This window comes from Bufo gargarizans, chromosome 1 (genome assembly GCF_014858855.1).
Source record: "Bufo gargarizans isolate SCDJY-AF-19 chromosome 1, ASM1485885v1, whole genome shotgun sequence".
In the NCBI taxonomy this organism is placed as follows: domain Eukaryota; kingdom Metazoa; phylum Chordata; class Amphibia; order Anura; family Bufonidae; genus Bufo; species Bufo gargarizans.
This window is the reverse complement of record NC_058080.1, coordinates 211,204,827-211,230,145: the sequence shown is the minus strand read 5'-3', so window position 1 is coordinate 211,230,145 and position 25,319 is coordinate 211,204,827. Positions and strand designations below refer to the sequence as shown.

Here is a 25,319-nt window from a genome sequence, read left to right as displayed (position 1 = left end):
GCTCGCTCTATTTGGTTATACAGTTGCGTTTCTATCTCCTCTGTGATGTTAGGGGGTCTATAGATTATACCAAGTATTATTATTATTTTTCAGTGTTTTATATCCCTTTGAACTTCCACCCATAAGGTTTCCACATCCTCATCATACTCACCCACAATTGCCTCTTTCACACTTGTCTTCAGATCACTCCTTACATACATGCACACACCACCTCCTTTTCTATTGACCCTATCTTTCCTAAATAGTGTAAAACCCTTAATATTTACAGCCCAGTCATGTGAAGAATCCAACCATGTCTCAGCCACACCAACTATATCTGTGTTCTTCTAGTACCATAGCAACCAGCTCCCCCACCCCATTTTGCTAGCTAGACTTCTGGCATTTGAGAAAATTCATTTTAAATTACTACTTGTTGAGCGCTGTGTATACAGCGATCTAGAAGGCAGGGACATCCAGGAACGGTCCCTGCCTTCTCCCTGGGGTGCCATGCTGTCATTTGACAGCGGGCCCCCGCTCGGCAGCTGCACGATTAGCGTGCAGCTGCGATCTCTGAATGGACGTTCCCGAATGTCCATTCAGATATAAACAACCGCACATAGGACGTTTATAGTCAATGGGCGGTCGTGAGGTGGTTAAAAGCTACTCCAGCCATCTAACCATTTTTTTCCCCCAGAGCAGTTGCATCTAACCCATTAAGGTGCAGCCCATCCCTACTGTAGAGCCTGTAACCGACCGAGAAGTCAGCCCATGAACCCAAACCCTTTCTTCCTGCTCCAGCTCCCTAAGCTCTCGTTGTCTCTCTGGTGATGCTCGTGTTACTGGTAGTGTTTTTGAAAACACTACCATGGAGATCCTGGACTTGTTCCCTAAAATCATTTTTAAGGACCTTCCATCTCCCCATGACTTTGTCATTGGTGCCAATGTGTACCATGACCGCCGGGTCTTCCCCAGCATCACCCAGCAATCTGTCAATCCGATCCGCAATATGCCGAACCCGAGCACCCGGCAGACAACACACTGTTCAGCATTTACGTTCTCAGTGACAGAGGACCCTGTCTGTCCTCATAATAATAGTCCCTTACCACCAGCATCTATCTGACCTTCGCTGCACTCCCTTTCCCATCCTTCCTGCAGCAGTCATCCTCCTGCTTGCTAGAAGAAACGCCCTGCTGCAGTGTTGCTGGCCCTGGGCTTTCACCCCCAAGATCAGCCAAACGAGCATATTTACTAGGGCGGTCCAGCTCAGCTCAGCTCCAGCCTCCCTGGCACTTTCCCTCTACCCCTTCTTCCTACATTAACCCAACTGCTGACCTGATAGTCCTGATCTTACCCTCCACCCACCTTCATGTCACTGACCCCAGTCAGTGCCTGCACAGTGAGGTCTAAGCCTCTCTCCGGTTTTGCAGTGCCGCTAAGTATTTCAAGCTGCTTATTTAGATCCAAGATCTGGGCTTCCATATATTCAACGTGATTACATCTAGTGGAAATGTATTCATCCTCGAATGGCTCTTCAAGGCACGCATACATTGCACAGGACACACACTTAGTAGCATTGTCTACAGAGCACATGTTTAAATGGGGATGAACAGTAAAGAAGGAAAACCGTAAATATTAGTTAAGATTTAGACCCTGTCTGCTATAGTTGGAGGACTAGCTAGATGTCACCCACCCTGTGGGTGTTCTAAGACTATCTGTCAGAGTTGCTGCACGTGACTCGATCTTACAGTCTGTTTTGTTTTGGGTTTGAACAGAATCCCGTTGTCGACGAATCCAGTTATCGAATAATCGCCGATTCGTTGCTATGCGGGCGGGCGCCGGGCGGGCGGTTTACTTAAGTTACTGCATCTTTATTTTACCTTACAATCGTGACGCTCCAGTAACAACTAACAGGCAGAGCGGAGGGCGGCGTAACGTCACTTACTCATGTGACGCACCTGCTCTGCCTCCTTCATTCATAAAGTGGGCGGAGCAGGTGTGTCACGTGAGTAAGTGACGTTACGCCGCCCTCCGCTCTGCCTGTTGTTACTGGAGCGTCACGATTGTAAGGTAAAATAAAGATACAGTGAGTGATTAGTCTGCTGTGAGCAGCAGGGCCGGGGATGTTATGGGTAGGGGGATCGGTCTATGGCACTTCTATGGGGAGGGGGAAAGGGATCTGTGCACTGTTATGGGGAAAGGGATCTGTGCACTGTTATGGGGAAAGGGATCTGTGCACTGTTATGGGGAAAGGGATCTGTGCACTGTTATGGGGAAAGGGATCTGTGCACTGTTATGGGGAAAGGGATCTGTGCACTGTTATGGGGAAAGGGATCTGTGCACTGTTATGGGGAAAGGGATCTGTGCACTGTTATGGGGAAAGGGATCTGTGCACTGTTATGGGGAAAGGGATCTGTGCACTGTTATGGGGAAAGGGATCTGTGCACTGTTATGCCCATAACAGTGCACATATCCCCCTCTCCATAACAGCGCCACCCAAAGATCCCCCCCCCCCTCTCCATAACAGCGCCACCCACAATTTGTTTTAATATGGCCGTTGAACATAATTTTTCAAGTAAAATCATATAAACTGCTTTGTTTTGTAATTTAGTCGTTTTTCTCGATTAATCGTAGAAATTAATCGCCAACTAATCGATTATTCAAATAATCGTTAGCTGCAGCCCTATATTATTGAATTTGGGGAAACGGTTAACTGGGACATATCCGTTTTTCTCTTGATTCTCTTCCACCCCAGATAAACCAGTCGCAAATACAGTTACAAAGGGCCCAAAGCAAAGTATTTGAGAGTTGTGATTACACCAACGCCCATGGATTATATTAACGTTAGTATAGACCCTTTACTTAACAAATTTATTGACAGTTATTATCAGTTATTGGCTGGAGCAACTTAATTAAAATGATTCTGATGCCTCACCTGCTATATATACTGCATAAGTTAGGGCTGCAGCTAACGATTATTTGAAAAATCGATTAGTTGCTGATTAATCGGAAAAACAACAAAAACTCAAAATAATGGGATTGTCATTTTACTTGAAAAAATATGTATAAAGGCCATATTAAAACAATTTTAGGAGTTACATAATTATAATAATTTTGCATTACAATGTCAAAAAGACAACATATCCACATGGTCAGGGCTGAGGCTAGCTCTCTTCTCACACGCTATGTTGCCCGTTGCTGAGAAGAGGCGTTCCGATGGTGTGGATGTACTTGGGATACACTAGTATGATTTTGCAAGTTTAACCAATGTAGGATACCTGTCTTCGTTAGACTTCCACCAGCTCAAAGGGTTGCCATCATTGTGGAGAGGCTTCTCAGCAAAATAGGACTGTACTTCATTTCTGATGACTGTGTTAATATCCTCCTCCATGTGTTGTGCCTCTGTGTCCTCTTCACTGCTGCCACCAGACTCAAGGAGATTCTCCAGTGTGGATGTTCTTGATGTTGAAGGTCCTGGCTCAGCATCAGCTGTCGCAGTAGACGTGCTAGTTTCCTGCTGCTCTTCCAGGATCTCGGTTCTTCTTAGCGCAAGCAGCTCTGTCTGCACTTTTGCCTGCACATTTATAATTTGTTCAGGTGTCAGAAACTTCAAGAAACGTAATATACCCTGAATTTTGTAGAATACATGCTGCGGGACCCAAATGGTTGAGTTATTCAGAATAACTCAACCATTTGGGTCCCGCAGCATGTATTCTACAAAATTCTGGGTATGTTACGTTCTTTGGTATAGAAAAAGCAGCAACCCAGGATACGGCTTGAAACCCTTCAAATAGGAAAATTAGGAGAGAGGCCTCTTTCTTCCCAACCCATGGCTTTATTTTATAGCCGCACAGTTGCAGCACCTCAAGGAGTGGATATATCACTCGGGTTTAGGCCCCTCGGCCAGGATGGCTACCTCATGAAACAGAAGGCCCCTATTACTATGGCAGAGCTGGGAAGGCCACAATCTCTCTCTGGGGTGGGGGTATCCCACCATCTCCCTAATACATAAGTTACCAGAATTGTTTAGACTAGAGTGCTTCTCTTCCTGGGAAGAAAGGGGTATTTTCTCTTCATCAGATTCAAACAGGCGGGGTTATTAAATCGTTTGCACAACTTCAGTCTGAATTCGGCCTCCCTCGTATGATTTTCTATCAGTTCCTACAAATAAGACATGCATTTCAGACACAGTTCAAAGAGGGGCTGGAAATATCGGTATCTCCTTATATAATACAACAGGTCCTATGCAAGGGCATCGCTGCAGGTTTCATTGGTGTATAGACGTCCCCTTAATCGGACACCCCGCAAGAGCCTTTGCCAGTTAAGAATAAGTGGGAACAGGATGTAGGCGATATCTCTTAGGAGCAATGGGACTATATTAGCCCTAACCCCTAGTTTAACACTCAGTGAAGCTCAGAGAATGTCCCAATAACTTTTATTACATAGAGTGTACAACATTTCTCTATTTCTTTATAAAATAGGTCTTTGAGCTGACTCAAATTGTCCCCACTGTGGAGCAGAGGATGCTACTTTTGATATATGTTCTGTGCTAGGAGCATACTGGGAGGGGATTCTGGGGATAATTGCCCAGGTATCTCAGATACAACTTTCACAGAGCATACTGGGAGGAGATTCTGGGGATAATTGCCCAGGTATCTCAGATACAACTTTCACAAGACCCTAAAACCTGTTTATTAGGCCTCCCAGGCCTCTCTGGAGGTGATGACAAGGTGGAGTTGGGCATTCGAAGATTGCTCTTTCAAGCTAGAATACAAATAGCTAGACATTGGATACAACATACACCACCTACCAAGTGTGAATTTGTGAACAGTATTAACTTATACTTAGATTTGAGAGAGGGGTGTATATGAAGAGGAGCCCAGCCAAATAACTATCCATATGGCAAAGATGTTTAATAGCACCAGGTCTATCGTCACAGGCACTGCTAAGGGACTGCCCAACGGGTCAGTTTGACATGTTAAGATGTGTTGCCTAAAGCCTCTAATTAGTTAAAAAATTTGAGGATCATTGGAGGTTGACAGGTTAAGGGGAATAGAACCATGTTTGACACATTCTATTTTCCTAGGTACACGAAACATTGCTCCCGGTCAGTGCAATCATTTCCATAGCAAATTTCCCCTTTTGCGCTTCCTCGGACCGCTCTGGGCCACTGATTTCTTTTCTGTGCCTTGTATAATATACACATATTGGAGAGCATTGTGTAAAATGATATTGCACATATTCTGTTTATACTTGAATACACTATGCAAGCACTTCTTTTGCAATATATGTTTTATTGTAAAAACTATTTTCTAATTAAAAATGATACCTAATAAAAAAAAATTATTGATGTGAAACTTTGCCACTTTATGTTCCATTTCCTCTATTGGTGAAGTCACATTAGCAAATTTGCCCCATTCCATGTCAACCTAAAGCGCAAGGTATGCAGCACAGCCCTTTCGATGCAAATGGGTTGTGTTGTAGTACAGCATGTGGTGGCCAGTGCAAAAAAAAGTGATTTCCCGTTATGGACACGGCTCTTTTCACAGGAACAGACGGCATTAAAATGCTTTGTTTCTGTCCAACCTTGCATCTACTGAACTGTACTGACATAATGCTTTCATTATAATTTAGTAGATACAAGTTTGGACAGAGACACACAGCATTATAAATTATTATAATGCCGCGTGGTCCTATGAAAAGCCGCTTTCACACGACTGTATCAAAATCCGTCCCTATTCGTCATGATATTCCATCAGTATTGCGTTTTCCTAGGATATCCTGTGGATTTCAAATACTGCCAGAAAATATATGCCTATGTGAATAGCCCCATGCTGCTTGTGTTACAGCAGCTCTTCTGTGATGAGGCAATGCAAATAAGCTCTTAGCAAGCTCTGCCTCCAATGCCGCCAGATGGAAGGTGATGAAATATGGGGAAGTTTTCTTTCATCATTCATATAGCAGTAGTAGTACTCCCCTGAAGAAGTGAGACCCTTTATGAGGCCTGCTTTTTTCAGAAGAACAAAATATTATGTTAAAATGAAAGAAACTAAATAATATATTTTACAAATCGCACTCATTCTTCATGGGTACATTGTTCTCTGGACTATTTCTTCAGATTGTAAACCCCACCCAGCATACCCCATGCACATCCCCTTTACAGAGGAAAAGGTGCTGATGGGTTGCTGTGGCAGTCGGGGCCTAACAAGTCTGCCATATGCCTAATGACTGTATTAGACTGGCTGGTAGTGGGCCAGATCAATGCTAATGCGCAATGATCTGGCAGTGTCATACTGCTGCCGATTACCCGATGAACGAGCCAACACTTGTTCATCGGGCAATCCAGATTTTTAAGCAGGCTTAAAAACCATTGCTTGCTGGCGGCAGATCGTGGTGTCTAATCACTATCTGCTGCCGGCAAACAACAAGTCATTATGGAGATGCTTCCCGACAATTAGGCTACTTTCATGCGTTTTGGCTTTCCGTTTGTGAGATCCGTTCAGGGCTCTCACAAGCGGTCCAAAACTGATCAGTTTTGCCCTAATGCATTCTGAATGGAAAAGGATGCGCTCAGAATGCATCAGTTTTCCTCCGATCAGTCACCATTCCGCTCTGGAGGCGGACACCAAACCACTGCCTTGACGAAACAGAGTTTTCTCTGGCACAATAGAAAACAGATCCGTCCCCCAATGACTTTCAATGGAGTTCATGACGGATCCGTCTTGGCTATGTTACAGATAATACAAACTGATCCATTCAAGACGGATGCATGCGGTTGTATTATTGTAACAGATCCGTTTTTGTAGATCCATGACAGATCCGCCCAAAACGAGAGTGTGAAAGTAGCCTAACTGCAAAATCTTTTAATGTAATAGTGTCAATCCTTCTAGACCCTGCCGGGGGCAGAACATAATAGACTCTTTGTCAGTGTAAATGTCCCCACACACAGAGTAGTGTCGCCCAACCTCACCAGCTGACCATCTATTCTCCTGACTGCGTTTGTGGAGAGTAAATTGTCTGCCAGTGTTTTTCTCCTTTTTCTCTCCACTGACAAACACTCGTCTGAGCCTTATTCAGGTCCCATAGAGTTAAAAATAAAAATAAAAATCTCCACTGTCAAAGAAAAGTGCAAGCTCATGTGAGCAGCAGTGTAGCTTGTGACTTCTGCTCTGTGGTCCTGTGTAGTAAAGTATATGCATCTGAGGACACAGTTGGAGCAGCGGTTCTTTCTGCTGGTGAGTTGTAGAGTGAATTGGGTGAGGGCAGTCTGGACGGGCTTCATTTTTTCGGAACATTTATAGTCTGCTCCTTTTCCGCACTGCTGCCCTGTTCACAGCCTCTTTCAGGCCTGGCCGGACTAGAAGTGGATTGGTCCTGTGACTGCTGCGGGCAGTCAGTGGCCTCAGCTGTCAAATATGTTTGAACGGAAAATCACAGACCAGTGATTGGCTGCAGTGGTCACAGGACTTAGCCACTTCTGATTTGGCTGGAACATGGCAGCAGCACTGGAACGGCAGGGCTGAGAACAGGTGAGGTTTTTTATTTAATGGGGAACACCCTCCAACCACTGGGGTTATCAGTGGATAGCCATTTAAAGGGCTTGTGCGTCCTTTTGTACTGGAGTCAAGATCCAAATGTGTATATGAAGCAAATAATCCCTCAGATGATTTAAGATGTCCATACACACTAATTAGATGTGTATTGCCCGAGTCCGCCGATTTCAGTCGGTCCGGCCTCTATCTGATGTGTATAGTGGCATCCCGACTGCTGACGTCGGGGGATATGAGGCTTGTCCAAACCTTGTGGTAACTGGGAGATGAGCAGAAGAGGCTGGTTTCTCCTCTCTCCGCATTCACTAATCACTCACTACCACAAGCATTCATATGTATTGGAGGATTGGGAAAGTTATATATAATGTGTATGGCCAGGTTTACCCCTAAAGTTTAAAGAAACCTCGGTACCTGTGCAATCTTTCTTGGTAGAAAATGACCTCTGTCTCCTCTTCACAAGATAAACTTGAATGTGACAAGTGGCTATGATGCTGCTATGTCTAATGTAACAGCACAGTTGGAGAAGGTTCAATAAGAAACCTTCAGCATTCAGCCGACGGGCAGTCTCTGCCATTCCCCGTACACATGCATGCCCGGGCACTTCCTCTCTGGCATGTTTTTCATCAGAGATTGTGAGACAAAACCAAGTGCAGATGATAAACACGAACAGGTGGAAATCTTTCTATTATGTTTTAGCTCACAATGACTGATGGAAATCGCTGATCCAACAGTGACATGTAAACTAAGCCCAACAGTAAATAAGAGAATCCACTTTAGAACTAGTTGACATGTTTTGATGCTTGCAAAGTGCTACTGTATTATGTGAGAACATTAACATGGCTAACCATGCCCACCTTCCCACCCATATTTAAAAACTTGAGTGAGTCGTGTTAAAATCCAAAAAGTCTCGAAATCCCCATTTTGCTACTTTTTGAAGCCAGGATTCTGGAGTAAAAGCGTGATAACTAAGGGCCATAGACTGCATCTTATATATACATATATATATTTTTCCTATCTTTTGTAGGGTATGCAGCGGGCAACCAATGTTACCTACCAAGCTCACCATGTCAGTAGGAACAAGAGAGGACAAGTTCTTGGATCAAGAAGTGGTTTTCGGGGCTGCACAGTGTGGCTGACAGGTGGGTAATGCACTAATAGGAATGCTGTAAATGTAAACCATGAACAGTGGCCACAATGGTGACATCGGTATTGATCACTAATAGAGTGATGTGTTTGTGAGCGCAGAGTGCACGTTACACTGAAGTGGCCTTATCTACTTAGCTGACCGCAAACCGTGGATCTGCAAAATGTGGATACCGCTTGTGTGCACTCCCCACTTTTCATGGGCTGTATTGTCAAAATGCCTATTGTCCATAAAACAAACAAGACTATGACACGCTCTAGAATGTCCAGCGTGGCCGCACCAATGCAGACAGCACACAGACGACATCTGTGTGCTGACTGCATTTTTGGCAACCCCATAGAAATGAATGGGTCCGCTTGCGATCCACAAACCGAAAATGTCATGTGAATGAGGCCTAATACTTGTGATTAATACATGCAACCCACTCCGATGCTAGTCAGCACCAGTGATCGGTCAGACTTGGATGCATATAGTAATCTTTCAGGGTTTTTTATAGCATATACTGTTGGGGTAGACTGCTATTATCAATTCAGCCAGTGCAGTACAGTAGATCTCCCAATAGATCACTCCATAAATAAAAACATTAGATCCCAAAGTAAGGAGTGTACCTCCATATCCATATAAACATGTGGGGACATTTACAAAGGCTGTGTAAGATGTGGCAAAATTAACAGGCACACTCCAATAAATCTATTGGCTTGTCACATTATAGGTCTGTGTTCCACAAGCAGAAATCTTAAATCTGATGGGTTCACGTATTAGTCTCAGCAGTTATTTTGCTCACCAATGCAAATAATTCCCATACAGTATTAAATATTTGCAGAATTTGATGCAGATTTCATACAGAACTTTTTGATGTAAATAGTTCTTGAACGGTAATATAATAGTTTAGAATTGCATACATATAACCCCTCAGATGCCGTGGTCACATGTGATCTGGGAAGTCAAAAAACGGAACTGCAGGCTCCCGTGCATCGGCTGACCCTAGTGAGGATTGAGGGAGCTGGAGTATGTGTGCAACAGCCGCTGTATTCCTGAGTGATCTGAGGCTGCTGCATGCTAGTTCTTATGGAGGGCCTGCCTGTGGCAGGGCTTCATAGAGACATATGGGGTTCATTTATCAAACTGGTGTAAAGTAGAACTGGCTTAGTTGCCCATGGCAACCAATTAGATTCCAAAAGTTAGTTGCGAGAGGGAACTCCCAACAACATTGGACCTGGAGGGAATGCACAAAGTAGAGAGGGCTCACAGTGTGGGACCTCCTTCAGACACGCAAAACCAACATGGCGAGTGTGCCCATGGGACATCATCCAAACCTCGCCAGGTCATTATGAGGTATCTTGACTATTGCAACAAGCAATTCTGCGTGCATTCAAATCCAGGAAAACTCAGCTGACATTAGGAGGGCACGCTGTGCTGCTATTTGCGGACTATTCAGCCTCGGTGGCAAAAAAGCGGAGGGAGTTTAGCCGAATATGCTCAACCTTGTATAAAAAAAACTAATCAAATTCCAGCTGCAATACCCGGCTAATCTGCGGGTGATCCACAGAGATAGAACAGCATCAACTTACCACGACACGTCTGCGGCAGAGGACTTATTGTCATCGATGCTGGGCACAGGTGGAAAATGGACCCAGGCGCGATACCACATGGAACGGTTCAGCGGAGAGCTCCTTTCAGGAGCCCGGAATGGAGATCGGCAATAGGCCAAGAAGAGGACAGGCCTGAATGGGAGATGGTGCCCAGCGACAGACGCTCGCCCAGAAATGGCAGGGCTTCCATTACAGCTTGGTGACTTTCCCCCAGTGCATTTTCTTGGCCGGGTCATTGATATCCTTATTGACAAATGTGCTCACTTACTTGTGGGGGGTTGATTACCTTCTGGGTGGGGGAATGAGTTGTCAGTTGTGTTTGCTATGTTGGAGTTGGTGGGAGGCCAATGCACTAGGTTTACTATGTTAATTGTTCTGCAGCTTTCTGCTGTTTGAGCCAGCTGAGTACAAAAGGGTTGTAGGATTTTGCTGTATTAATGGTAAAGATGTAATTTGTTGCGGCACTGAACCAATGCCTCAGTGCATAATAGGCCTCATAGTTATTAAGTGAGGAGGGAGAGATTGCAGCCGAAAAAAAGGGTAGAGTATGAGGAGTAAAGCAAAGTAGGTAGTGTTAGCATGATGGGAGTTCTGTTTTAAAGGGGGGATGGGGGTGGGACTTATGGGTTTGGGGTTTCAGCTTAGAGGGTTTGCAGCCTCTCTGGGGTCATGGGATGTATCCAGATCCGCCTTATATGGACCGAGATCAGGTTTTCTTGCTGCTTTATGAAAGTAATCTCCTGGAATGTTAAGGGACGGAGGTCCCCACATAAAAGATGGATGGTGCTCCGGCATCTTAAAAGCATAAACCTGATATAGCCCTTCTACAAGAAAAACATTTGAAGTCTGGAAACTTTGATCGCATGAAGAAACTGTGGGTGGGGCAGGTGATTGGATCGTCTTCTGTCAAACGGAGGGCGGGTGTTCTAATCTTGATCTATAAACAGTTGAATAGTCAGGGAAGGTGGGCACAAATGTCCTTATTTGTCCAGGGGACCCAATATAGTATCTATAACATATATGGCCCTAATTCGAGCAATACCCAATTATTTCAGGACTTGGGGGGTACCCTGCTAGCAAGTACCTGTGTTCATAAAGACAAACTATACATTCACCGGATGATGTGGGAGCCCAAGACAGGGTTCTAGGTCCATTGATGGCTAATACAGGTCTGGTAGATCCATGGCATCTGTTAAACCCAGATAACAGAGGCTTCACCTTTTTATTTTGATGCTTGTGGGTTGTAGTCCAAAACTGATAATCTTTTTGTTCACCATTCCTTACAGGGCAAAGTAGACCAGACTGATGTGGGCGATTTGGTCATTTCAGACCACGCCTTAGTCATGCTACAACTAAAAGATAACTACCCTAGAGGTCCAGATTACTTGTGGCTTTTCCCAGCACATTTGACTTCAAACACAGATTTTGTGAATAAGCTAAAAGGTTAGTGGGAGGAGTACTGTGGGGATGATGCTGAGTCGCCTGATCTCTTCTGGAACGCTTCTAAAGCCGTCATGAGGGGCAGAATCATGAACTATGTCTTTGGCATGAAAAAGAAGACACTGCTCCAGTAAGATCAGGCGAGCCAAGGAGTCAGGCAAGCGTACCTGGCATTTACAAGCTCTGCCACAGGAGAAAACAAAGAGAAATGGGTTGAAGCATGCTGAGTTTTTGACCAGTGTGAGAGGGAACGGGAATTACTAAGACACACTTTATTTGAGGCGAGTCTGCATAAATTTGGTAATAAGTCGGGGCGCTTGCTAGCGAACCTAGCAAAGGGACAGAGACTGCCACAATATATTTCAAGCCTGAAAGATTCAGAGGGCAGAATAGTCACTAACGACGCAACCATTAACACCATTCTGGGATCATTTTATGAGACCCTCTATAGAGATGACACCCAGGTCAATTTAACAGATACACTTCTTGACCACGTAACTCTCCCTAAAGTCAGCCATGAACAGCTTCAGTTTCTGAATGCAGATATCACCACAGAGGAACTTCAGTCCGTTAGTAAACAGCTAGGGAACTCTAAGGCCCCAGCCCCTGATGGCCTTACTGAGGAGTACTACAAAGCTCTGATGACTCGGGTTACCCCTTCCTTACTGACACTGTTTAATGATGTACTGAAAGGGAATGCACATCCTGATTGTAATTGAGATTACATCTTGTATGTTAAATTACTCCCCAAACCAGGGAATGTATGCAGTCCTGGAACAGCCGTTTGAGGGTACATATCTTTTGTTCAAAATGTGATCAAATTTCCCGTTTGGAATCTCTCATCGTGTATCTAACCGGGCGAGTTTCAACACTGAGAAGCTTTGACAATTTGAAAATGAGTTTGCTGCTCACTGAGCAAGCAATCTATGGGGTAGATGTGGGGGAGGGTGGTAGCAAGGAGTCTCAGGAAAGTGAGGTAGCTAGCTGGATAACAGTTCGAAAGTGGTGTAGAGTTTGCAAGGTTGGCCAATGAGGGGGATGTCAGTTCAGGGAGAGTACTGCTGCAGGGGAATGTGAGCTCCAGTAAGCAGGGGACCAGAAGAGCAGGGCAGGCCAGACAGATGCTGGTAGTGGGAGACTCAATTATTAGGGGTACAGATAGGGCGATCTGTCACAAAGTCCGGTATCGTCGAACAGTGGTTTCTCTTCCTGGCGCTCGGGTTCGACACATCGTGGATCGGGTTGACAGACTACTGGGAGGGGCTGGAGAAGATCCAGCAGTCATGGTCCATATTGGAACCTAAAAATTATTTTAGGGATTTAGGTCACAAGCTTCAGGAAAGGACCTTAAAGGTGGTGTTTTCCGAAATACTACCTGTGCCACGAGCCACACAACAAAGGCAGCGGGAGATTAGGGAGGTTAACAAGTGACTCAATAACTGCTGTAGAAAGGAGGGGTTTGGGTTCCTGGAGAACAGGACCGGCTTCTCTGTCTGCTACAGGCTCTATCGTAGGGATGGGCTGCACCTCAATGGGCAAGGGGCAGCTGTGTTGGGGGAGAAGATGGCTAGAGGGTTGGAGAAGTGTTTAAACTAGGGACTGGGGGGAAGGGTAATTACGTGATAGGATGGAAAGCTAGTGCAGATAGAGACCAGGGGCAAGATAATGGGACTGGGGAAGGAATGGATGGAGGGACTAGAAAAGTTCAGATGGAAAGGTGTAGGGTAAAAAATATACATAAACCTGTTAAATGTATGTATACTAATGCCAGAACCATGACTTAGGGCTCTTTCACACCTGCGTTCTTTTCTTCCGGCATAGAATTCCGTAGTCGGGGCTCTATGCCGGAAGAATCCTGATCAGTTTTATCCTAATGCATTCTGAATGGAGTGAAATCCGTTCAGGATGCATCAGGATGTCTTCAGTTCCGGAACGGAACGTTTTTTGTCCGGAGAAAATACTGCAGCATGCTGCGCTTTTTGCTCCGGCCAAAAATCCTGAAGACTTGCCGCAAGGCCGGATCCGGAATTAATGCCCATTGATCCGCATCCGGCCTTAAGATAAACGTCGTTTCGGCGCATTGCCGGATCCGACGTTTAGCTTTTTCTGAATAGCGTCTTGGCAGCCATGGTAACCAAAGTCCTGGCAGCCATGGTAAAGTGTAGCGGGGAGCGGGGGAGCAGTATACTTACTGTCCGTGCGGCTCCCGGGGCGCTCCAGAGTGACGTCAGGGCGCCCCACGCGCATGGATGACGTGATCGCATGGCACGTCATCCATGCGCATGGGGCGCTCTGACGTCACTCTGGAGCGCCCAGGGAGCCGCGCAGACTGTAAGTATACCGCTTCCCCACTCCTACTATGGCAACCAGGCTTTAATAGCGTCCTGGCTGCTATAGTAACACTGAAAGCATTTTGAAGACGGATCCGTCTTCAAATGCTTTCAGTACACTTGCGTTTTTCCGGATCCGGCGTGTAATTCCGGCAAGTGGAGTACACGCCAGGATTCTTCCGGCATAGAGCCCCAACGACGGAACTCTATGCCGGAAGAAAAGAACGCAAGTGTGAAAGAGCCCTTACTCTCCATTCAGAATGCATGGGGATATGCCTGATCAGTTATTTTCCGGTATAGAGCCCCTGTGACGGAACTCTATGCCGGAAAAGAAAAACGCAAGTGTGAAAGTACCCTAATAAAACTGGGGAACTGGAATTAGTGATGTGTGAAGAGGACTATGACCTAGTGGGAACAACTGAGACATGGCTGGATGATAGTTATGACTGGGCAGTTAATGTACAGGGTTACAGTCTGTTTAGAAAGGATCGTCAAAACCCGAGAGGGGGAGGGGTCTGCTTTTATGTAAAGTCCTGTCTAAAGCCCACAGTCCAAGAAGATATAAGTGAGGGACATGAACATGTGCAGTCACTGTGGGTAGAAATACATGGAGGCATAAACAATAATAAAATACTAATAGGAGTTTATTATAAACCACCTAATATAACAGAGTCCACAGAAAATCTACTACTAAATGAGATAGACGAGGCGGCAGATCATAATGAGGTGGTTATTATGGGGGACTTCAACTTCCTAGATATAGAGTGGGAAACTGAAACGTGTATGTCTCATAAAGGAAACAGATTCTTGGCAATAAACAACCTTTCCCAACTGGTTCAGGACCCGACTAGAGGGACAACCATAGAGGACTTAGTATTTACCAATAGACCTGACAGAACAACAGATGTGGATAAATAGAATTGTAAAGAAAGCAATAAATGACAAAAAGAAAGTATTTAAATCACTAAAACAGGAGGGTAGCGAGGAAACGCTGAAAAACTATAAGGAAAAAAATTGAATATGTAAAAAAACAAAAGCTTCTAAACTGGAGACCAAGAGATTCATTGCCAAAGAGAGCAAAACTAACCATAAAATATTCTTCAATTATGTAAATGGTAAAAAGTATAAATCTGAAGGTGTCGGCCCTCTACAAAGCAATGAGGGGGGAGTTGCAAAGAGCGACGAGGAGAAAGCAAAGCTATTAAATATATTTTTTCACTGAGGACAATAAACTGTCAGAAGAAATGCAGAATATAAACGTAAATTCCCCATTAAAAGTCTCCTGTCTGACCCAGGAAGAAGTACAGCGGCGTGTTAAAAAGATTAAAATATACAAATCGCCAGGACCAAATGGCATACACCCCCGTATCCTAGGGGGATAAGTAATGTCATAGCCAGACCCTTATTTCTGATATTTAAGGACTGACAGGGAATGTCCCACAGGATTGGCGGATAGCAAATGTGGTGCCAATATTCAAAAAGGGTCCAAAAACAGAGCCCGGAAACTATAGGCCGTTAAGTTTAACATCTGTCGTGGGTAAACCGTTTCAAGTTTTTCTAAGAGATGCTATCTTGGAGTATCTCAATGAAAATGAGCAAATAACGCTATATCAGCATGGCTTAATGAGGGACCGGTCATGTCAAACTAATTTAATCAGTTTCTATGAGGAGATAAGTTCTAGACTTGACAGCGGCGAATCAATGGATGGAGAAAACGTCTGTATGTGGGTAAGTAACTGGCTCAGTGATAGAAAACGGAGGGTGGTTATTAGTGGTACACACTCAGATTGGGCCCTATTATCTTCAATATATTTATTAATGATCTTGTAGAAGGCTTGCACAGTAAAATATAAATGTTTGCAGATGACACTAAAATGTGTGTAAGGTAATTAACACTGAATAGGACAGTATACTACTACAGAGGGATCTGGATAGATTAGAGGCTTGGGCAGAGAAGTGGCAGATGAGGTTTAACAATGACAAATGTAAGGTTATGAAATAAAGTTGTGGCAAATGGATAAGGTGCTCTGTTGAAAAGGTTTCCCTGACAAACCTCACAGAATAAATATGAAAATAATTATATATAACAGCCACTCTACCATTCAGAACAGCATCGAGTGTCTGTACACATAATGATATAGAAATAGTGTATAGATTATTGATATTTTTGTATGTGACTACCCTCCTAGGCTCTCAGTATCACAGATATGGGTATAATATAATAAAGGGTATCTGCCACAGCAGTTAATTATATAAAATATTATATAGATTAATGCATAAAACTACAATTATTAATAGCAAAATTTTAATAAGACGGTAGAATTAATAATAAAAAAGAGAATATACAGGAAAGGAAAAATATTAAAAATAAATTGCTAAATAAAAAATGATGTATATAGTTCAGAGCATTCCGTTAATATCCTTTTATGATTCAATTTAGTTCAGTGTCTCCATATTTGATATATGAGCATATTCGTTATCAAGTTGACCCAAAGAGGTAAATTTATTTAGTGTCCAGTGATTGTGATGATTAAATAGTGAGAAAGTGTGTGTATGTGTGTATATGTATGTATGTATATATATATATATATATATATATATATATATATATATATATATATATATATATATATTGTATATGTGTGTGAAAAAAGTAAAAAATTAAAAATAAATGAGTTGTATATGAGTATATAATAAATATAGATAATAGGGATAGACTGGTGTTGTTGCAGTATTTATCAATAATTAGTGTGTCCCTCTGGTTATTACTTGACTAAGATCTTGAATTGACTCCTTTATTGGGATATATTGTTAGTACTGAGCTCAGTTTTTGTATCAAATTGTGTCAATAGCGCGCTATTAGCTACTAAGCTACTATTAGCTCAGTTACCGTACTGACGTCTGTGTTGTAATTCTCACCGACCGAGTCCTTTCAATTATTCAGTGGCGTGCTGATACTGCTCCTGAGGTTGGCGTCCCACGTGTTGGCACGCTTTCCCTCCGGGCTGTTTGAATTGCCGGGCTGTTTAGATCCTCCTTGCAGTTGGGGATTGTAGGAATCTCACCCCGAGTTCCTGCCACACTGTGTTCCACGGTTAGCGGTATTACACAGATGGCAGTATTTCCTTTAGTGGATTATCTTTGTCGTGTACAGTGTGACCTTTTAGTATATAAGAAGCTTCTTTAGAGTTACATTCATGTATTTCTCAGACGTTTTTCGGAGCTTACACGCTCCTCCTTCAGTGGTACATGAATGTAATCTATAGTGGGATCCTTTTAAATACATGTGCCTTTTGGCGGGAATCATTTAAGCAAGTTTTCTGGAAAATCTGGGATGGCATTAATCCCTGGAACATTTAAGAGTTGCCTGAAGATTCTGGGATGGATTGACATTGATCCCGGACTATATCTTCATTGCAAAAATGTTGTAAATTACGGTACATGTACTGTATATTATATCTGATGATTTGTAGCAATAATAACAGTAAATCCAGTATACAAAAAGCCAATATGTATGTGGTGACATACAGGTCCTTCTCAAATAATTAGCATATTGTGATAAAGTTCATTATTTTCTGTAATGTACTGATAAACATTAGACTTTCATATATTTTAGATTCATTACACACAACTGAAGTAGTTCAAGCCTTTTATTGTTTTAATATTGATGATTTTGGCATACAGCTCATGAAAACCCAAAATTCCTATCTAAAAAAATTAGCATATCATGAAAAGGTTCTCTAAACGAGCTATTAACCTAATCATCTGAATCAACTCATTAACTCTAAACACCTGCAAAAGATTCCTGAGGCTTTTAAAAACTCCCAGCCTGGTTCATTACTCAAAACTGCAATCATGGGTAAGACTGCCGACATGACTGCTGTCCAGAAGGCCATCATTGACACCCTCAAGCAAGAGGGTAAGACACAGAAAGAAATTTCTGAAAGAATAGGCTGTTCCCAGAGTGCTGTATCAAGGCATCTCAGTGGGAAGGAAAAAGTGTGGCAGAAAACGCTGCACAACGAGAAGAGGTGACCGGACCCTGAGGAAGATTGTGGAGAAGGACCGATTCCAGACCTTGGGGGACCTGCGGAAGCAGTGGACTGAGTCTGGAGTAGAAACATCCAGAGCCACCGTGTACAGGCGTGTGCAGGAAATGGGCTACAGGTGCCGCATTCCCCAGGTCAAGCCACTTTTGAACCAGAAACAGCGGCAGAAGCGCCTGACCTGGGCTACAGAGAAGCAGCACTGGACTGTTGCATGTCATTCGGAAATCAGGGTGCCAGAGTCTGGAGGAAGACTGGGGAGAGGGAAATGCCAAAATGCCTGAAGTCCAGTGTCAAGTACCCACAGTCAGTGATGGTCTGGGGTGCCATGTCAGCTGCTGGTGTTGGTCCACTGTGTTTTATCAAGGGCAGGGTCAATGCAGCTAGCTATCAGGAGATTTTGGAGCACTTCATGCTTCCATCTGCTGAAAAGCTTTATGGAGATGAAGATTTCATTTTTCAGCATGACCTGGCACCTGCTCAGTGCCAAAACCACTGGTAAATGGTTTACTGACCATGGTATTACTGTGCTCAATTGGCCTGCCAACTCTCCTGACCTGAACCCCATAGAGAATCTGTGGGATATTGGGAAGAGAAAGTTGAGAGACGCAAGACCCAACACTCTGGATGAGCTTAAGGCCGCTATCGAAGCATCCTGGGCCTCCATAACACCTCAGCAGTGCCACAGGCTGATTGCCTCCATGCCACGCCGCATTGAAGCAGTCATTTCTGCAAAATGATTCCCGACCAAGTATTGAGTGCATAACTGAACATTATTATTTGAAGGTTGACTTTTTTTGTATTAAAAACACTTTTCTTTTATTGGTCGGATGAAATATGCTAATTTTTTTAGATAGGAATTTTGGGTTTTCATGAGCCGTATGCCAAAATCATCAATATTAAAACAATAAAAGGCTTGAACTACTTCAGTTGTGTGTAATGAATCTAAAATATATGAAAGTCTAATGTTTATCAGTACATTACAGAAAATAATGAACTTTATCACAATATGCTAATTTTTTGAGAAGGACCTGTATATCAAAGAATATGTATAATATGAAGAATATAACTAATGGATGCAGAGAATTGTGTGTTATTTATACAAAAGTTCACTGTTGCGTTTACAATGCGTTTTTTTATCAATGTTTTAGTAATTATATGGGCAAATATTCATTTTCAAATTGTGGAACAAGATGATGAGATTAAGTAATGTAGTATATTAAAATATGACTCAAACCATATTTATATTTATTCAGGGTCATTCCTCTATTTTATATATATATATATATATATATATATATATATATATATATATATATATATATTAGTTGTCTAAAAGAGGGGACTTTGTATTTTCTTCTTGAACATTTATTTTCTTATAGTGATAACGTTGCAGGTGAGTATAGGGGCGGGTGATTTGGACAGGTGACAAGGCTTGCCGCTTTAGTTGGTGGGGAGATGGCTCCTAATTAGAATGATGTGTATGTCAAAACTGTTGTATCCCCTCCAGACAATCCCACTGCTCTTACACCATGCTGATCTCATCTGCTAGAGTGTAGATTTCTTAGATTTATATGAAAAAGTTCAAACTGAAAAAGGAACAAAGAGGTTATAACCTAACATGTATTATGGATTGGACTAATACTATTCAAACTTACAACTGGAACAACAACTAGCCAGACCCTGGAACTTGGTGGCCCTGATCCACACACAGTTTTTTCGGGGCTACGGACCCCAATAAAGAGGTCCCTAGTTTTCAGAGACACCATAATAACATGGAAAGTACCGAGGAAGCATTTCCATCTGCCCTACCAATTCTCTAAACACGTCCACCTTACCAATAATCGATCATTTAAACCAGGAATGGATAGTAGGATCTTTTGGCAGTGGGTGAGTAAGGGAGTTAAAAGAATGGGAGACTTATTCCATGAGACAGAATCACGATGGGCAACACTGCCTGAGTTAGCGGGGAGGTTGGGATTAAGAGATCCCAGTTATTTTCCCTACCTACAAGTCAGAAACTACAGTAGAGGTCTGGTCAGAGATATGTCTCAGGAATGATTTTTAAATGATTTCGACTCCTTTCTTAAATGCACAGGCAGACCATCAATAACCTTGTTATACCAGGCATTGAGAGACAGTTTAACCCCTTAAGGACACAGCCTTATTTCACCTTAGGACCAGGCCATTATTTGCAAATCTGACCAGTGTCACATTAAGTGCTAATTACTTTAAAACGCTTTGACTTACCCAGGCCGTTCTGAGATAGTTTTTTTTCGTCACATATTGTACTTCATGACACTGCTAAAATTGGGTCTAAAAAGTTTATTTTTTTTTTGCATAAAAAATACCTAATTTACCAAAAATTTGAAAACATTACCAAATTTCAAAGTTTCAGTTTCTCTACTTCTGTAATACATAGTAATACCCTCGAAAATGGTGATGACTTTACATTCCCCATATGTCTACTTCATGTTTGAATTAGTTTGGGAATGATATTTTATTTTTTGGGGATGTTACAAGGCTTAGAAGTTTAGAAGCAAATCTTAAACACAATTTTTAGGGACCACTACAGGTTTGAAGTCACTTTGCGAGGCTTACATAATAGAAACCACCCAAAAATGACCCCATTCTATAAACTACACCCCTCAAGGTATTCAAAACTGATTTTACAAACTTCGTTAACCCTTTAGGTGTTGCACAAGAGTTATTGGCAAATGGGGCTGAAATTTGAGAATTTCATTTTTTTGCCTAATTTTCAATTTTAACCCATTTTTTCCACTAACAAAGCAAGGGTTAACAGCCAAACAAGACTGTATCTTTATTGCCCTGACTCTGCCGTTTACAGAAACACCCCATATGTGGCCGTAAACTACTGTACGGCCACACAGCGCGGCGTAGAGTGAAAGGTGCGCCGTTTGGTTTTTGGAAGGCAGATTTTGCTGGACTGTTTTTTTTTTTTTTTTTTTTTTTTTTTTTTTACTCCATGTCCCATTTGAAGCCCCCCTGATGCACCCCTAGAGTAGAAACTCCATAAAAGTTACCCACCTAAGAAACTACACCCCTCAAGGTATTCAAACGTGATTTTACAAACGTTGTCAACCCTTTAGGTGTTGCACAAGTTATTGGCAAATGGAGATGAAATTTGAGAATTTCAATTTTTTGGCAAATTTTCCATTTTAATACATTTTTTCCAGTAACAAATCAAGGGTTAACAGCCAAACAAAATGCTATATTTATTGCCCCGATTCTCTAGTTTGCAGAAACACGCCATATGTGGCCGTAAACTACTGTACGAGCACACAGTAGGGCGTAGAGGGAAAGGTGCGCTGTATGGTTTTGGAAAGCAGATTTTGCTGGACTGTTTTTTTTTTGACACCATGTCCCATTTGAAGCCCCCCTGATGCACCCCTAGAGTAGAAACTCCATTAAAAGTGACCCCATCTAAGAAACTACACCCCTCAAGGTATTCAAAACTGATTTTACAAACTTTGTTGACCCTTTAGGTGTTCCACAAGATTTAATGAAAAATAGGGATACAATTTCAAAATTTCACTTTTTTGGCAGATTTTCCATTTTAATATTTTTTTCCCTGTTACAAAGCAAGGGTTAACAGCCAAACAAAACTCAATATTTATGGCTCTGATTCTGTAGTTTACAGAAACTACCGATATGTGGTCGTAAACTGCTGTACGGGCACACGGCAGGGTGCAGAAGGAAAGGAATGCCATACGGTCTTGGAACCTGGACCGTTTCTTTTTTAAACAATGTCCCATTTGAAGCCCCCCTGATGCACCCCTAGAGTAGAAACTCCCAAAAGTTGACCCCATTTTAGAAACTACGGGATAGGGTGGCAGTATTGTTGGTACTAGTTTAGGGTACATATGATTTTTGGTTGCTCTATATTACACTTTTTCTGAGGCAAGGTAACAAGAAATGGCACCGTTTTTTATTTTTTGGTTATTTTCAACATTCATCTGACAGGTTAGATCATGTAATATTTTTATAGAGCAGGTTGTCACGGACGCGGCAATACCTAATAGGTATACAATTTTTTTTTATTTATGTAAGTTTTACACAATGATTTCATTTTTGAAACAAAAAAAATCCAAGTTTTAGTGTCTCCATATTCTGAGAGCCATAGTTTTTTCCAGTTTTTGGTCAATTATCTTGGGTAGGGTATGATTTTTGCGGGATGAGATGACTGTTTGATTGACACTATTTTGGGGTGCGTATGACTTCTTGATCGCTTGCTATTTTTGTGAAGTAAGGTGAAAAAAATTGCTTTTCTACACTTCTTTTTTTTTTTTTTTAAACGGTATTCACCTGAGGGGTTAGGTCATGTGATATTTTTATAGAGCAGGTTATTACGGACGCGGCGATACCTAATATGTATACTTTTTTTTATTTATGTAAGTTTTGATGTCGGTTTGATTGGTACTATTTTGGCGTACACCACACCTGTCCAAATTGTAAAAAGACACATTTTAATAAAAAAACAACAAATGTCACATCCACCTCTAATGCTTTTACACATGAAATAAAGGACTTTTTAACATGTAACAGCAAAAATGTAATTTATATCCTGCAATGTCCGTGCAAAAAACAATATATAGGCCGCACGAAAAGAACTTTAAAAGAAAGAATTGCTGAACATTTTTATAAAATTAGGAGTGGATCTGACAAACATTCAGTGTCGAGACATTTTAAGGTGTACCACGACCAAAACCCAGACTGTCTCTCCTTTGCTGCCATTGAAAAAGTTAAACCTCATTGGAGAGGAGGCGATAACATTAAACACATGTCTCGTGTTGAGACACGATTTATATTTAATTTTAATTCAATTATACCCCTGGGCTTAAATGCCGAATCTGAACTTTTCGGCTTCTTATAAAGTACCCCTGTGAGGGTGGGGGCCCCCCTCCCGATGTGGCCCAGAGGTGGAATTAATACCCACTCTGGTCCACCTTTGGTGGGTGGCCACCATCCGCATACTGTCCTCTCCAATGACTCTACAAACAAGTTAGAAACAATGAACAAGAATTAGAGTTCCAATACAGTTTTAACATGTTCTGCATCATTTTAATCATATTGTTACATTCATATATCGTTACACTATATGTAACGCAGTAGCTTAAAATATAGAACCGACAAGAACTACCATATCTTGTGCCTTTTATATATAACAAATATTTGCAGTTTATTAAAGTAATGACTGCATATTTTTGAATATTTTACATTTAAGACTTTTTACTTTTATATATATATATTGTCTTTTACTGTAAATGTTGTACTTTTTATAAATTTATTATAAATTTTTTATTTTTCATCCCCATATTGCATTGTATGACATAAAATTGATGAAAATCATTATAACCTGCACCTACAAATATAGGGGACAATAAAACGCATATGCATTGAAGAAACCGCATTTGCGTTTTAAAAAAACGCATTTAAAAAACCGCATTGATAAATTATATGGAATCCACTGCAAAATGAAAACGGGATTTAATTAAGAAATGTCAGATAATAGGATCGCTAAAACCGATTTTCAGTACAATATTTGGAAATACCTTTCCTTATACAAATAAAAATAACAACTATTTAGACTGTTCCATGCCAGAGTTTTCACATGATCAGATCCAAAATCCACTATTTTGCTTTTGCACCAGCTCACTTCAAGGGATGTTGGGTATAAAAAGAGGGTCAAAACCCTCTTACAGACCACCACTGAGGAAGGGGCCAGGAAAGGACCCCGAAACGCGTCTGGTTATTGTACTCGGACATCAGCTGATGAAAAAAACCCACGAGACCCCAACATCCCGATAATTGAACTTTAACCCTGCCGGAAGTACACCTTTGCTAGTGTGGAGGAAACACCTTGTTATTTACCAACCAGGTCCAGGCTTGCAGCATCGGTGAACATCACCAGAAGATTATCCACGCCGAGAGCTACACGCTCATTTGAACCACCTCAAGCAAACGACCAGACTAAGGTACCGCCGAATCTAATTTAGTGAGCCTCGTGGGACGCCACAGCTACGCTCACACTAGACGGCGTTTAACAGGTGTATTATACCCTTCTAAACACATGTCCACCTAGCTACATTGCATCAAAGTATTATATAAGAAGTGAACTATCACAGGGACATTAATTTGCCTTCGACTATTGATAACTATTGGATACCATATCTGGCGCATTTATTGTATTAATCAGTGACTGATCGCATATTTATCACAATATCCCGATCTGGACATTATATTTGGCATATTCCCCGAACTGATCAGCAGTCTACCAAATATTTATTCCAATTTTCTACATATGCACTGTGAACAATTGCCCTAACATGTTTTTTAGTATTGTTTAAGTTATATATATATATATATATATAACCGCATTTTTTATTATAGGTGTATTTATTATATGTGAACATCAAATTTTTTATATATTATATTATTGATTCCGCTACATTTTTAGATTCAGGGCTTTATTTAAATAATAAATAAATATTTTGTTACATATTCGTTTGTTCTCCAATTGGTCCAGCTGGTGAGTGCTCAGTCTTCCTACACTTTTCTATATATTATTCTACCTATGACTGGGTGAGTCATAAATAGACTTAGTAGCACACATTTCCACAACTGTATGCGGAGTGAGCCACCATACCATAAATACCTTCCTATTTTGGCGTACATACGACTTTTTTAATCACTTTTATTACCTTTTTGGGGAAGTAAGGTGGGCAAAATTTCTATTTCATCATAGTTTTTTATTTTTTATTTTTATGGCGTTCACCGTTCGGGTAAAGTAACATGACCGTTTTATAGATCAGGACGTTACGGACGTGGTGATATATAACGTGTAGGGAATTTTATTTTTTTCATTTTTAATCAGTGATAAATGTGTTTTTAGATTTTCACTTTATTTTTTATTTTTATTTTTTACCCAGACCCACTTGGTTCTTGAAGATCCAGTGGGTCTGATGTCTGTATAATACAGTACAGTACACTATATAGTGTACTGTACTGTATTTTACTTACACTTTGTCTGAACAGATCTATGCCTTTAGCACAGATCTGTTCAGCACCATGGACAGCAGGATGCCTGAGAAGCTGGCCTGTTGCCATGGGAACCTTCCCCGTCTGCCACAACTTCGCAGACGGGGAAGGGTAAGGAGGGTATCTGTTTGGGGGCTGTCACCCTCTCCCATTGGGGGGCTGCAAAGGCACAGCACGCCCTA

At 41.9% G+C, this 25,319-nt stretch overlaps 1 protein-coding gene across 1 annotated transcript in view; it reads left to right on the top strand.

Annotated features, from left to right (window-relative positions):
• Positions 1 to 25,319, top strand: part of PAPSS1 (3'-phosphoadenosine 5'-phosphosulfate synthase 1) — a 128,776-nt gene that overhangs the window by 15,140 nt on the left and 88,317 nt on the right. The window contains exon 2 of the mRNA XM_044301101.1: positions 8,551 to 8,665. Coding sequence (XP_044157036.1) covers positions 8,551 to 8,665 — 115 coding nt within the window. The remainder of the gene's footprint in view (positions 1 to 8,550; positions 8,666 to 25,319) is intronic.